Raw genomic sequence first — 13,004 nt, 5'->3', positions numbered from 1 at the left:
TGCTGGCCAGCGTGGTAGCCAACAGCCACATGTGGCTACTTAAATTTAAAATAATTAAATTAAATGTACAATTTCATTCTTCAGTCACACTACCTGTATTTTGAATACTCAAGAGCAACATGGGGCTGGTGGCTGTAGCTTAGGTGGGGCAGAGAGTTCTACTGGTCAGCTCTGTTTTAGATCATCCAGAATGACTCCAAGTTTTGAAGTGGGGTGGGGGGCTGAACATATGGGCTTTGAGTCGGACAGAACTGGGTTCAAGTCCTGGCTCTGTCTCCTCACTCTCAGGCTTTCATTGTCCTCATCTGTGAAATGGGAATAATCATAGCTGTTCCCTTACAGGGCTGTTGTGAGGATTAAGTTAATCTGTTTTAGCATGGGCCTCAGCGTGGTCACTGCTCAAAAACTGGTGGTGGTCAATACTGTCATTCTTCAGGGACTCTCCCCAAACAGTGTGGTCTTCCTACTCCCACCCTGGGCTGAGCTGAGGCCTCTCGCCTCCTATCCCTCACAGGCAAGGTCAGCCCCGTGCCCTCTTCCTGGCAGCAATGCCCTTAGTCCCAGCAACATCCCCAGTGTGGAATACAGAAGGGGCCCTTACCGGAGGCCCAGAGACACTGGCACCAGGAGGTCCCATAGGCCCAGTGGCTCCTTTCACTCCTGGAGATCCCTGTGGAAGAGAGGGTACCAAGTTTGCAGGGCCCAAGTCTGAAGCTCGCGACAATCCAGCAGGTGAGACCAGGCCTTGGGCAGCCATCTGATGAGTATCCCTCAGTTCCCACGTCCCCTGTGCCCACAGCCAGGACATTCTGAAATGTTACTAGTCAAGAGCCCAAGGACGCAGAGGCTCACCTTGGCACCCTTCTCTCCAGCAGGACCAGGTGGTCCCCGAGGGCCCGGAAGCCCCTGCAGATGGAAGCACACTTAGTTATCTCTATCCCTGGGTGGCCCCTTCCCCTGCCAGGCTCCTCCAAGGCCCGAGGCAGACGTACCTGAGTGCCAGGCAAACCCTGGGCTCCAGGATCCCCCTGCAAGTCAGAAAAAGGCAGCCTGGATCACAGCTGCTCAAGCCAACCTGCCCCACTGGCAGACCTGGTCTAGGGTGGGGTATCTGCCAGCCCAAACTCAGGAGGGCTCCACAAGGAGACTTGGAGGGTCAAAGAGGGGCAGGGGGTCCAAACCAAAGTCCCAGAGAGAAGCGACAGCAGGCCAGGGTTGTGCCCTGGAGCCTCTGGGGGCGGGGAGGAGGCTGAGGTTTGGAGGGGCAGAAGGGAAGGACTGATGCTAAAGCTGAAACTCCAATACTTTGGCCACCTGATGCGAAGAACTGACTCATTTGAAAAGACCCTGATGCTGGGAAAGATTGAAGGCAGGAGGAGAAGGGGACGACAGAGGATGAGATGGTTGGATGGCATCGTTGACTTAATGGGACATGAGTCTGAGTAGGCTCCGGGAGTTGGTGATGGACAGGGAAGCCTGGTGTGCTGCAGTCCATGGGGTCGCAAAGAGTGGGACAATACTGAGCAACTGAACTGAACTGAGAGTAAGTGTTGGGAGGCAAGCAGGCAAAGGGAAGGCTAGAGGCTCACCTGGGGCCCCTGGACTCCCACTCCTGGAGGGCCGGGCTCTCCCTAAATAGGCAGAAGGACAAGCTTGAGCTTGAGATTCCGTCTTCATCCTTCACCCCTTCCCCAGCCCCTCCTCCTGAACCTCCTCCCCCTCCCCCTCCCCCTGCTCAGTGGCTGATCTCCCTTCCCCGCTCCAGGCCCACTTGCCCCCAGTTTCTCCCCACCCCAACAGGGCTGCAGCCCAGGCCCCCGACACTCACACACACCTGTATGCCCTTCAGTCCTGGGGGTCCTTGAACTCCTGGTAGACCAGGCTGGCCCTAAAAGACACAGGTGAGCCAGGGCTCCCACCAGGACAAGGGGGCAGGAGGGAGAGAAAGAAAGCCCAGGGAGGGAAGGACGAGAAGGCAGGTAGCCAGAACTCACCGGTTTACCAGGCCGGCCCACGCCTTCTGGCCCAGGATCTCCTTTCGGGCCTGGCTTCCCAGGCAGCCCTGCTCTGTCTGTCCGCGCCCCCTGCAGGCCGGGGCAGGCGGTGCAGCCATCACCCTGGTCAGAGATGGGCACAGCCAGGAACCCGTGAGCCAGGCCCGGCCGCCAAGAGAGGAGGCATTGGAAACGGGGATCCCTGTGCCCTTCAGGGAGCTCCGCCCCTCTGCCCACCCCTCCTCAGCCCGGGATATCAATATTGGAGAAGAGCCAGGGCGCCTCCCCCTGGTGCCGGCAGCATCTCATGAGGGTCATGGCCTGACCGCAAAGTCCTTCCCCTCATTAGCTCTCGGCCTGATCTCCTTCTGCTCGTGGGGCAACCTGCCCCCTGCCTGACTGACCTTTTCTCCTTTTGGCCCCACCGGGCCCCGAACCCCTGGCTCTCCCGACAGTCCTGGCCGCCCCGTGGTGCCTGGCGTTCCAGGGTCTCCAGGATTCCCAGCATCACCCTGTAAGGAGTAAGATTCAAGGAGGGCAGGGATGACCCAGCTCAGGGCATGGTGGCCTCTGGGGACCTTGAGCCCTCCCCTGGGGTTGGGGGCTGGGCAGGGAGTGGAGAGTGGGCACAGCACAATTCAGGAATAGGAGGTGGGGACGGCATCTGAGAGAAGGTGGTGCCCACCCGTGCCCACCGAGTTTTCTCTCACCTTTTGCCCCTTCAGTCCACGCTCTCCGGCCTTGCCCTGAGAAGAAACCATTTCCAGCATCCGTTCCCTCATACTAGACACCCTTACGTGTCCGGCAGTGTGTTAGATCCGAGGAGAAGATAACACAGAGACACACCAAAACCTCTGCTCTCCTTCTAGTGAATTTGTGTAGATTAAGAGCCTTGAGTCAGACTTCCTGCCTGGGTGACCCTGGCAAGCTACTTAACCTCTCTGTGCCTCAGTTTCTTTATCTATCAAATGGGGATGATAAAAAGGGCACAGCCTTCTATCCCACAGAGTCCTTGTGAGATTAGACAAGTTGATACATATGAGGCTGCGAATGGCCCATGATATGCTCTATGGTAGCGTTCCCTGCTATGAGTGAAGCAGTAACAGTAACAATCGCCCCAGTGGTAACCGTCATTCTTTTCTTTCGTAATTATCATTCTTGAATGCCTATTGTGTGCCACCAGTGCTTCACACACATTGTTCCTAGACTTTACAGCAACACTATTTGTAGGAAACAGAGACACAGAGAAGGGAGGTAACTGGCTCAAATCAAAGGGCTCGTAAAAGGCAGAGGTGGGCTTTGAACCCAGGTCTGTCTGGTGCCAGGTTGTGGTCTTTCTGCACACTCAGCCATGCTGTGTCCCAGGACGAAGGGCAGAGGTCCATCAGGCCAGCTCCCTCTGGGGACAGAGGCACTGGCCCCTCCACGCTCCCACCTACCCCTCCACTGCACCAGGAGCCTAAAGACCCAGGCAGCCCTGCCTGTATCCCACCTCCACAGGCCCCAGAACTCACCTGTTTTCCTGGCAGACCGAAACCTGGAGGCCCGGGTTCCCCCTTCTCTCCGTGGGGCCCCGGCAAGGCTACCACGTGGCTGTCTTCATCCTGATGCTCGGTCAGGGCTCTGCACGGCTCACAAGGCTCCCCCTGCCGAGCAAGGACACAGGGTTGGGGGACCCCAGCCCAGGCTTGGAATCTGGGGCTGGGAATGTAGCTGGGCCTGACCTAGTACCTGGACTGGGCAGGGGGGACGGGTCTCTCAGGAGACATTGTGGAAAACCAGATTAAAAAAGGAGGTGGGGCCAAGCCTCAGGAGTTCTGAACATCATGGTAAGGGATCCGATGTTACCCTCAGGCAGTGGGCAGCCTGGGAGGGTTTGAAGTAGGACAGGAGGAGTGTGTTTGGGATGCTGGCCCTGACTGCATGGGGAAGGTCTTCGGACTCACCTTCTCCCCTTTGATGCCTGTGGGTCCCGCAGGCCCTGGTGGCCCCTGTGTGATAAGAAGCCATGTGTGATGCCCGGCATCTGCCTGGGCCATGCTGGGGCCTAACGTCTGTCCACCTCCCACCTCGTCCTGCTCCCTCGAGCTGTTGTCATCCAAAGCTCACTTACCGGACTGCCAGCTGGCCCTACCTCCCCGAAATTACCCTGAGAGCAAAGCAGAGAACACGGGGTCAAAATGGGGAGGCACACAAGTGTTAGGTCATTCCAAAACCCCAAGCCACAAGAGAGGCCCCCGGGGACCCCTAACCATCCCCACTCCCATTTCCTGGCTAGGAAACTGAGACCCAGAAAGCGAAGGGATTTCCGCCAAGGTCCCCAGGGGAGACAGTGGCCAGCCTGTTTCTGTCCTCAGGCGCAGGCTGCAGAATCCCAGACCCACCCTCAGCCCTGGCCCAGCACACAAAGATCAGGAATTCGTTTATCCAACAGTCACTCGCTGGATGCCTGGACGTGTTGTGCATTGGGCGAGGTGCCGGTCAGTAGCAGTGAACAGCACAGACAAAAATGTCTGTGGAACTTACACCTTTGTGGGGGACACCAATAACGTTTAAGTAATTGTAACTGGATGGCCAGGAGTGCTCTGAAGGAAGTAAGCAGGGTGGTGAGACAAAGTAGGCAGGCCAGGCCGTTTTAGACAGGATGGTCAGAGAACTGTTTATTATTACATTCTAACAATTGTTGTCAGAAAGAAGAGACTAAGGCCCAGTCAATGAAAGAGCAGGGGGAGCAAGAGGGGGAAAACGTTCCAGACAGTGGGAGCCACAAGGACAAAATCTAAGAGGTGGGAACATTCTTGACATATTCCAGAAAGGAAGGAGGCGGCACAGCTAAAGCACAGGAAATGGGGAGAGAAGAACCAGATGGAGCTGCAAAGGTGGGCAGGGCTGGGCATCCAGGGTCTTGCTAGGCACAACCAGCCTCTGAGACAATGTCCAGTCCCAGAAGGATTTTCAGCAGGGAAACAGTGTAACTTGAGCGTGTGTTTGTTTTAACAAAGCCACAATAGCTACTGGGTGAACACGCTGAAGAGCTGCAGTGGCTGCAGGCAGGCGAGCTAAAGGGCTGCCACCTCCATCCAAGTAAGAGGCTGGTGGGACCAAGACGATGTGCAGCCGTGGAGGTGAGCCAAGCAGGGGGAGAGGGAGGATTGGGAGAGACCTGTCAGATGGAGGAGATGAGGTGGAGACGGGTTTGGGGTTTGAGGAGGCTTGAAGAACTGGGTATATGCCATTTATGGCGATCAGGAGGGCTGGAAGAAGAAACAGGTGAGGGGGAGGGTGCAAAGCTCCATTTGAGAAATCTGACAAATGATCTGCCTGGTAGAGCGGAGTCTGAACGTATATTCCAGGGTTTCTCACACTTGAACCCCCGTGCACCCAGCAAACCCCTCACTGGAGTAGCTGCTTTACCAGTTCAATGGTGTCATTTGTCTCCAACACAACCACAAATACATACATTCACAGGGCACTGAAACTGAGCGACCCAGCCGAGTAGCAAGACTATAGACGCTGGAGCCAGGTTCCCTGTGCTCAAATCCCAGGTCTGCACCCGAACACCTATGTGACTTTGAGCAAATTTACTTGGTCTTTTTGGACCTCTGTTTCCTCATCCACAAAATGGAAAGAATGGAGTACCTACTCCATGAGGTTTTGGGAGGAAGAAACAAGTCAATACATCTATAAGCCTTTGGAATGCTCCTTGGCACAAAGTAAGTGGTAAGGAAGGGCTGTTATTGTTATTTTATGAAGGTACTCAATTGTTTTGGATCATCAATAAATTAAAAATACAATACTAAAAGAACTCTCTTGGAGAGCATGTGGGCTCTCAGAAATAAATTCTTTGACTCCAGTCTGCAAAACATTGATGAATTTATTTCTCTGTGGATTTACAGTTTGGTCTCTTGTCCATGTTGTCCCTATGCCCCACCCAGGGGCCCCCTCCCCTGCCTCCTTGTCAAGAAGATCCCAGTTTTCCTGATATCTAACCAGATCTCACCTTCTCTCCTTTCAGCCCTGTTGGCCCTGGGGCCCCAGCTTTCCCCTGAAAAAAACAATCAAGTCACAGTCACTGCATGCCCTCCACTCCCAATCCCTCCAAGATTCCAAGAGTCCCAGTGTCCACCCAGAAAGAGAAAGGCCAGCCCAGAACTACAAATCCCACAACCCCACAGTGTTTGGACAACTACAGCTGTTACACAGATTGGCACTCAGAGGTTCTAAGAGGGAGTCCTGGGGAGATGCAGGGGTGAAGGGAGACACTGGGCTACAGGCCTGGGGCCCCTACCTCAGGGCCTCCCTCCTGGCCTCTGCCTTGCTTGGGACACTAGGCCTAAGGAGCCAGGGAGGCTCCCAGTGTGGCAAAGATGGGCTGCCTTGGCCTGGCTGGGAGAAGCAGTGACTTACCGGAAGCCCTGGCAAACCAAGGCCAGGAGGGCCCATGTCTCCTTTGGCCCCTGCAGAAGGCTGGAGATGCTGGGCCGCTACGGCAAAGCTGCAGGACGAGCAGGACTCCCCCTGGGGAAGGAACAGAAGGGATTAGAAAGGCTCGCAGTGATCAGAGGGGGGCAGCCAGAGGACGGGGTCCCTCACCTTCTCTCCTTTGAGGCCTTGGATGCCAGGGTCTCCCTGCAGGGAGAAGAGGTTTATGGGCTGAGAGATTGGGTATGTTGGGGCACCCCAAATTTCCCAGCCATCTATGAGGACAGCAATGTCACATACCACAAACCCTTCAAACAGCCAGGAGTCCCAGGGGGTTCAAGGTCAGCATCCCAGAGTTGGGGCTCATCAACCCATGTGACAGACAGAGAGGAAAGAAGGCCAGGCTAACCTACCCCACTGGAAACTGCCTGTACATACCCGATCACCTTTTTGTCCAACAGCTCCCAGACCCTCCTGAAAAAGAGCATCTGTGAGGGAGTGAAGCACACAGTCCAAGCCAGGACCCTAACCACACCTGCCCACTCATTTCTTCCACCCTCAACCAGCATCCAATCCCAGGAGGAGGGCACAGCCTCACTCACTATAAGGGTTGGCTCCACCCCAGCATGCCCAAAAGGCATCTTAAGCCTTGGCTTAAAGAACCCTCTTTGGTTGCTAAGGAGACCTGCGGCAGCCTTCTAGCCCAGCCCTAAACTCTATGGTTCAGTCCCTACCCCCATGCAACTAAGATCCTAGACTCTCTGCTCACGAAGTCTCTATGGCCATGGGAAGTTTCCAGCCCCTCTGCCCAACTCCTCTCCATGATTATGCCCCCAGGCTTTTTGATGGAGTCCTGTAGACCACCCTAGGCACTCACCCTGGCTGGTACAGGATCACCTGGTTCTCCCTTGGGTCCTGGCTTTCCAGGGAGCCCCACAAAGTTCTGGAACCCTTCAGGCAGTGTTGGGCACACTTCACAGGGGTCACCCTAGCAGAAGGGAAAGACCATGAGCAGATAGGGTGGGGCTGAAACCCTGGGGGAGACAAGGGGTGAGCCAGGGCAAAGTGGGCAGCAGGAACACAAGGGGGGCAGAGGGTACTTTCTGTTCACCTGACTCATTCACTCAGAGTACAATTCCTGGACATCAAAAACTACCTCCTCACAACAAGCCATAAGAAATCATTGTGTCCCATTTAGGGGTGTGGAAACTTGGGCAAAAAAGAGAAGCTAACTGACTTGTCACATTCATGTATGTGGCAAAGGTGGGATTTGAACTTGGCTATGTAACTCCAAAGCCAGGCCCTTTATTTAGTAGTCAAAGGCATGCTATTGGAACAAAGGAGGGGTGGGGGTCCCCCAAGAAAGGTCTCAGGTTCAACACCCTTGATGCTCACTGTCACCTTCAGAGATAGGCTTGAACTCCCACCTGACCCCAGCGCAACCAGGCCTGGGACTCACCTTCTCTCCCTTCAGCCCGGGCACCCCTGGTTTGCCCTGTTGGAGAAGCAGCAGGTGTTAGCCATGGCCGAGAGGGCTGGAAGACAGAACCCCCTCCCTCTGTGGGCCTTGGTAGAGGAGGTCTGGGCGTGGTGGGCAGCTGTGCTCCCACTGGGCCACTCACAGGTTTCCCGCCAGGACCTTCCTTTCCAGGCACCCCGGAGCTGCCCTGCAGTCAGAAGAAGGGTTAAGGAGAAGGGTGCTGGCTGTGGCCTCAGCCCATCCACCCCGTCACCCTCCAGTCCCCTCTGGATGGCAGGACAATCTTGCCAAATCTCTTGTCTCCTCTTGGTCAGTTTTGTCAACAAACACTCCCTTCCTGTTGCCTGTCCTTCTCTGTGTCTAACCCGAGTCCTTCTGCTTGCACAGGAAGGGGGATCACGAGGCCTCTGTGTGTCCCTGCCCCAGGGCAGCAGGTTGGGAGGTGACCTGGGTGAGCCCAGAGGAACCACAGCAGACAGACATTTCCAGGGCTTCTGCTCTTCAAGGCACAAGGCCCTCACATGAGCTTGGGTCCTCCAGTTGGACCACTATGGTCATTAACCAGACTTAGGCCTGTGAACCGAGGCCAAGGCCTTCACATCAGCAAGCACTGGCATGGGGACACTGCCCACTGAGGGGCCCAGCCCCCTAGCCCCTTCCCCAACCTGCCCACTGCCTGCCTCCTGCTGCCCCGGCCACCCCGGCCCCATTTTCCTCTCTGCTTTCACCAAGCAGGGGGTTCCCACATGGGCCCCCACTCTTGTCCGTGCTTACCTTGTCTCCTTTGGGGCCTGGAGGGCCACCTGGGTCCCCCTGAGGGCAGAAACAGGGTGGGTCAGCCAGGGGCCTCCCATTACAGTAAGGTCCACACTGGCCCTTTCCCCCAGCCTGGCTCCCTGGGACCCAGCCCCACCTCCCCACCCTGGCCGGGAGGGAGAAGGGTCTCTGAGGGGAAAACGGCAGGAGGAGCAAGGGGTACTCACCGGGGTTCCCGGAAGTCCTATGCCAGGGGGCCCAGGGAGGCCTGGGGGCCCAGGCTCTCCTGCCAGCCCCTCAGGCCCAACAAAGCCAGGGTCTCCCTAGCACAGACATAAGGTGGGTGTGAGAGAACCACCACCTCTGCGGCCCCCACCCACTCCTCCCCGTCAGAGGGCCGCAGCTCACCTTCTGCCCTTTGGGCCCTATGACACAGATCTCTCCTGGCCGGCCCTGTGGGCGAGGGGGGAGGCTGTGAGAATGGCTGAGGCCTGGCGCCTCCCAGGACAGCAGCCCCACTGGGATGTGGAAATGCCCACCCTCACTGCCCTGTCCCAAAGCCAGACTCCAGCCAGTGCCCAAGGCCATGAGATGTCAGCTCAGGGCCTAGAGGTCACGGGCTCCTGGACCGGGAGTCATGTTGCGTTGAGTCGCTTCAGGTGTGTCTGACTTTGCGACCCATGGACTGCAGCCCACCATGAGATTCTCCAGGTAAGAATACTGCAGTGGGTTGCCACGCCCTCCTCCAGGGAATCTTCCCCACCCAGGGATCGAACCCGCATGTCTTACATCTCTTGCATTGACAGGCGGGTTCTTTACCCTTAGCGCCACCTGGGAAGCTGGGAGTCAGTCAGGCCCTTTTCTGCCCCCTCCTGGGGCACAGCCCTCCCCTCCCTGTGTCTCCATTCTGTCTGAACAAGGGCAGTGGGTTGGATTCCAAAGGTTACAGTTCAGCACTTCAAGACCACGTGCTGAGGGACGAGGGGGTTGTGGGGGGAAGGGTCCCAGCACCGTACATCTCGGCCTGGCTTTCCCGGCGAGCCCTTCACGCCTCCGTCTCCCTTCTCGCCTTTCTGGCCCTGAAGCAGGAAGAGGCAGAGTGATGGGGGCTGAGAGAAGGGGCTGGAAGAACCAGGACAGCTTCATCTGCTCCCGAGAGCTAGTCTCAGCCTCCCCAGAGATTAAATGGCTTCACAGGAGGGTAGACAACAGAAAGAACTGCCCAACTAGCCAGGCCACTCACTCAGGGAGTCTGTGGCTTTTTCCTCCCAGTTTTGGTGGGAATGTGGACAAGGCAGGATGACTGGGGGTGTTGGGGGGGGTGCCACCCACTCTGGGCCCAATGACGTCATCCTCTAGGATGACTTTGGTCGCCTCCCTCTTCCTGTCTGTAGGGTTCGCAGACCTCCCCGGTACCCATCCCCTCAGAATCCAGGCCCATTACCTTCTGGCCTGTGGAGCCGGGGAGTCCTGAGGGTCCCTGAGATGAGAAGGGGACACACAAGAGAGGTGAGGAAAGGATGGGGAGACTGGCATGACCCCACTGCCCTGCCCTGGCCCTGGTCGCATACTCACCAAGGCTCCCGACTCCCCCTTCTCTCCCTTCGGGCCTTCTGCACACTGAGCAGGGAGATAAGGTGTTGAGAGGGGCCCAGGGTCACCCCCAGGGCTCGGAGGGCACAGCCCTCTTCCCCAGGAGTCACCACATATTGGCCCTAAAGCAGGCCTCTCCTCCAGGTCTTACCTGAAGCGGGGCATCCGGGGAGAGTCTAACACAGTCACTGCCCTAGAAGTGGGGAGCAAGGAATCAGCTTCCTAGGGGAGCTGCCCTAGACCTATTTTGAGAAGGAAGGGCCCAGGAATCCCATCATCCCAGGTGTCCCTAGAAAATAGAGATTTCTACACACTAACCCCTTGAAAGACCCTGGCCCTCCTCCTCTATTTAGACCAGGCTGCAGATTTCCAGCTAAGATGATGGGATGATGATGGCTCACATTCCAGACCAACCCCAGGGCACACTGGGAAGATCCTGCTGTGGGCATGGATGGAGCACTTACCCGGGCTCCCTTCTCTCCCTTGGGTCCTGATGGACCAGGCAGGCCCCGCTCACCTTTCCCTCCCTGTGGATGAGACCAAGACAAGGGCTGGGACCAGAGAAGCACATGAGAGCCTTGAAGAAGCTCTCCTCAGTCTGATCTTTTCCATGCATCCACCACACATGGGTGTGTAAATGAGCACAGCCCTACCCCAACCCCCACCACCACGCACACAGCATATGGATCCCATACGCATCCATCCGCCTGTCCCTCCCACCCCAAAAGGCTATATTTGGTAGATCTATAGTCTCACGCAGAAAGCATCTCTTCCCCACACCCCTTTCTAAGCATGCTAGCTCACACCCAGGGGCTTAGGGACACACGTGCTTGGACACACACATGTGGAATGGCAGACACCCATAACGATGAGTGTCAGGCTGCCCAAGTTCAAATCCTACCTCCACACCTTATAAGTACATGACTTAGGGCAAGTCATGCGACTTGTTTGAACCTCAGTTTCTTCATCAAGAAAATGGGATTCATGTCCACACTTACCTCAAGGGGCTAAGGGGCTATAATGCAGAAGAAATGTAACCCTGCAGGTAAACTGCTCAGTGCCACTTAGCACACACACGGAGGTGGCCCCAAGAATAACCTTATTTATTCATGGGCACACCCAAGAGTGTAATCTCACATTTGCACATGCTGCCTAGCCCATCACACAGCTCTATGGTCTTGTCAGGCCCACAGGTATACAGGTTCACCCCCTGCACATGCAAACACGTGTTCAGAAATGCACAGTCACACACACACAAAATCACACCAGTCACACATGTGGGCATAGCTGGCCCTGAAATAAAATGACAGTACCTATGCCTGAGGCAGTTTAAGAAGGTCATACTGCCAATGGTAGCCCAGGGCCTGATGCACAATAGACCCTTAGATGCGCGCAGTTCTTTACGTCTTTAGATTCACACACCCCCTACTCTCTCTAACAAACACACACACACGCAAACATACATCTAATCAGCCCCACCCTTATGCAGACTTGGGTGCATGCATGCACGCTAAATCACTTCAGTCATGTCCAACTCTGTGAGACCTAGAGGTAGGGAGCTGTAGCCTGTAGGACTGTAGCTCACCAGGCTCCTCTGCCCATGGGATTCTCCAGGCAAGAACGCTGGAGTGGGTTGCCATGCCTCCCTCCAGGGGATCTGCCCGACATGCATCTCTTCCATCTCCTGCGCTGGCAGGTGGGTCCTTTACCACTAGCACCACCTGGGGAGCTCAGGTAGGCTTGGGTAGCCCTGATATAAACACACAACCAGGAGGCCACATGCCATGAGATGGGCTAGCACCACTGAAGAGGGCAAGGGTGTCCTGTTCTCCATCTGGGACTCACCTGGGGGCCAGAGGGACCAACTGTGACCTGAAAGGACAGAGGAGAGAGGACATATTCATCTTAGGGAGGAAGGGGAAACCAGGGACCCAGAGAGGGCAAGCAGTTTAGTCAGGGTCACACAGGAGTGGCTGAACCAACATCCTGTATCTCAGCCCCTGCTCTGCCTCCCAGGCCAACCAGCATACTGATTTTATATACTAAAGCTGTCAAACTTAGAGGGGTTTGACCTATCTTCTCTAACCTGCCCGGCTTTGGCTAGCTCCACCCCCTAGTTGCTAGGATAACATGGCTGCTCAGTTGCCATGGTAACCCCCACATATCTGGAGATGATCAGCCTTACTGGATTTGGTGGGGGACAGGATGAAAAAAGGGGCGGGCAGCAGAGGGGTACTTCCTGACATCCCCAAAGGCCAGGGGCTTAGAGCTGAGGGGAGAGAGGGTTGCGTCCTTTGTGGATCAATGCAGAATGTCAACTCAGAATGTCAGGCTGTGGGAAAGTGGTGACTCATACTGCCCACGGAAGAGGCACAGTTGGGTACCAGCTGGGCTCACAAGTGAGCCCCTTTCCCTTGTTCTTTTGGCCCTCCAGAGGGAGAATGGGCCAGGACCACCTGGAGAGGGATTAGAGGGGAGGCCCCGAGTCAACATGTGGCTTAGGGGGCCATGCTGGGCTGTGTCACCCTGAGCCAGCCCTTCCCCTTCTCTGTCTCTAGAATGACATGGGAAGCCTTCCAAGCAAAGCAGGCGTGAGTCCCTGTGGGGAGTGCTGGGATCAGTACTGAGGCCCTGACCCTGCAGGCTGCCACCCCATCCCCCTTCCACCCTGGAGCCCAGTGCGTTGTCGGGATTGCAGAGCATACAACTTCCGTCCATGAGGCCCTGGCCTGGTGGGGCTGGGGGTGAGGGTCAGGCCC

At 56.2% G+C, this 13,004-nt stretch overlaps 1 protein-coding gene across 3 annotated transcripts in view; it reads right to left on the bottom strand.

Annotated features, from left to right (window-relative positions):
- The window catches only part of COL16A1 (collagen type XVI alpha 1 chain), a 55,319-nt gene that overhangs the window by 32,945 nt on the left and 9,370 nt on the right, over positions 1–13,004 (bottom strand). For all 3 annotated transcript variants that reach the window (XM_052636349.1, XM_052636350.1, XM_052636351.1), the window contains exons 12-38: positions 12,091–12,117; positions 10,710–10,772; positions 10,397–10,438; positions 10,228–10,272; positions 10,097–10,132; positions 9,669–9,731; positions 9,061–9,105; positions 8,880–8,975; positions 8,671–8,709; positions 8,039–8,083; positions 7,876–7,911; positions 7,294–7,404; positions 6,855–6,890; positions 6,588–6,623; positions 6,402–6,512; positions 5,995–6,039; positions 4,108–4,143; positions 3,941–3,985; positions 3,509–3,640; positions 2,705–2,740; positions 2,399–2,506; positions 1,995–2,117; positions 1,835–1,888; positions 1,590–1,631; positions 993–1,028; positions 853–906; positions 602–670 (exon numbers count right to left, since the gene is read on the bottom strand). In XM_052636349.1, coding sequence (XP_052492309.1) covers positions 602–670; positions 853–906; positions 993–1,028; positions 1,590–1,631; positions 1,835–1,888; positions 1,995–2,117; positions 2,399–2,506; positions 2,705–2,740; positions 3,509–3,640; positions 3,941–3,985; positions 4,108–4,143; positions 5,995–6,039; positions 6,402–6,512; positions 6,588–6,623; positions 6,855–6,890; positions 7,294–7,404; positions 7,876–7,911; positions 8,039–8,083; positions 8,671–8,709; positions 8,880–8,975; positions 9,061–9,105; positions 9,669–9,731; positions 10,097–10,132; positions 10,228–10,272; positions 10,397–10,438; positions 10,710–10,772; positions 12,091–12,117 — 1,611 coding nt within the window. The remainder of the gene's footprint in view (positions 1–601; positions 671–852; positions 907–992; positions 1,029–1,589; positions 1,632–1,834; positions 1,889–1,994; positions 2,118–2,398; positions 2,507–2,704; positions 2,741–3,508; positions 3,641–3,940; positions 3,986–4,107; positions 4,144–5,994; positions 6,040–6,401; positions 6,513–6,587; positions 6,624–6,854; positions 6,891–7,293; positions 7,405–7,875; positions 7,912–8,038; positions 8,084–8,670; positions 8,710–8,879; positions 8,976–9,060; positions 9,106–9,668; positions 9,732–10,096; positions 10,133–10,227; positions 10,273–10,396; positions 10,439–10,709; positions 10,773–12,090; positions 12,118–13,004) is intronic.

The sequence above is a fragment of the Budorcas taxicolor genome, chromosome 2 (genome assembly GCF_023091745.1).
Source record: "Budorcas taxicolor isolate Tak-1 chromosome 2, Takin1.1, whole genome shotgun sequence".
Taxonomy (NCBI): domain Eukaryota; kingdom Metazoa; phylum Chordata; class Mammalia; order Artiodactyla; family Bovidae; genus Budorcas; species Budorcas taxicolor.
This window is presented reverse-complemented; position numbering and strand designations above follow the sequence as displayed.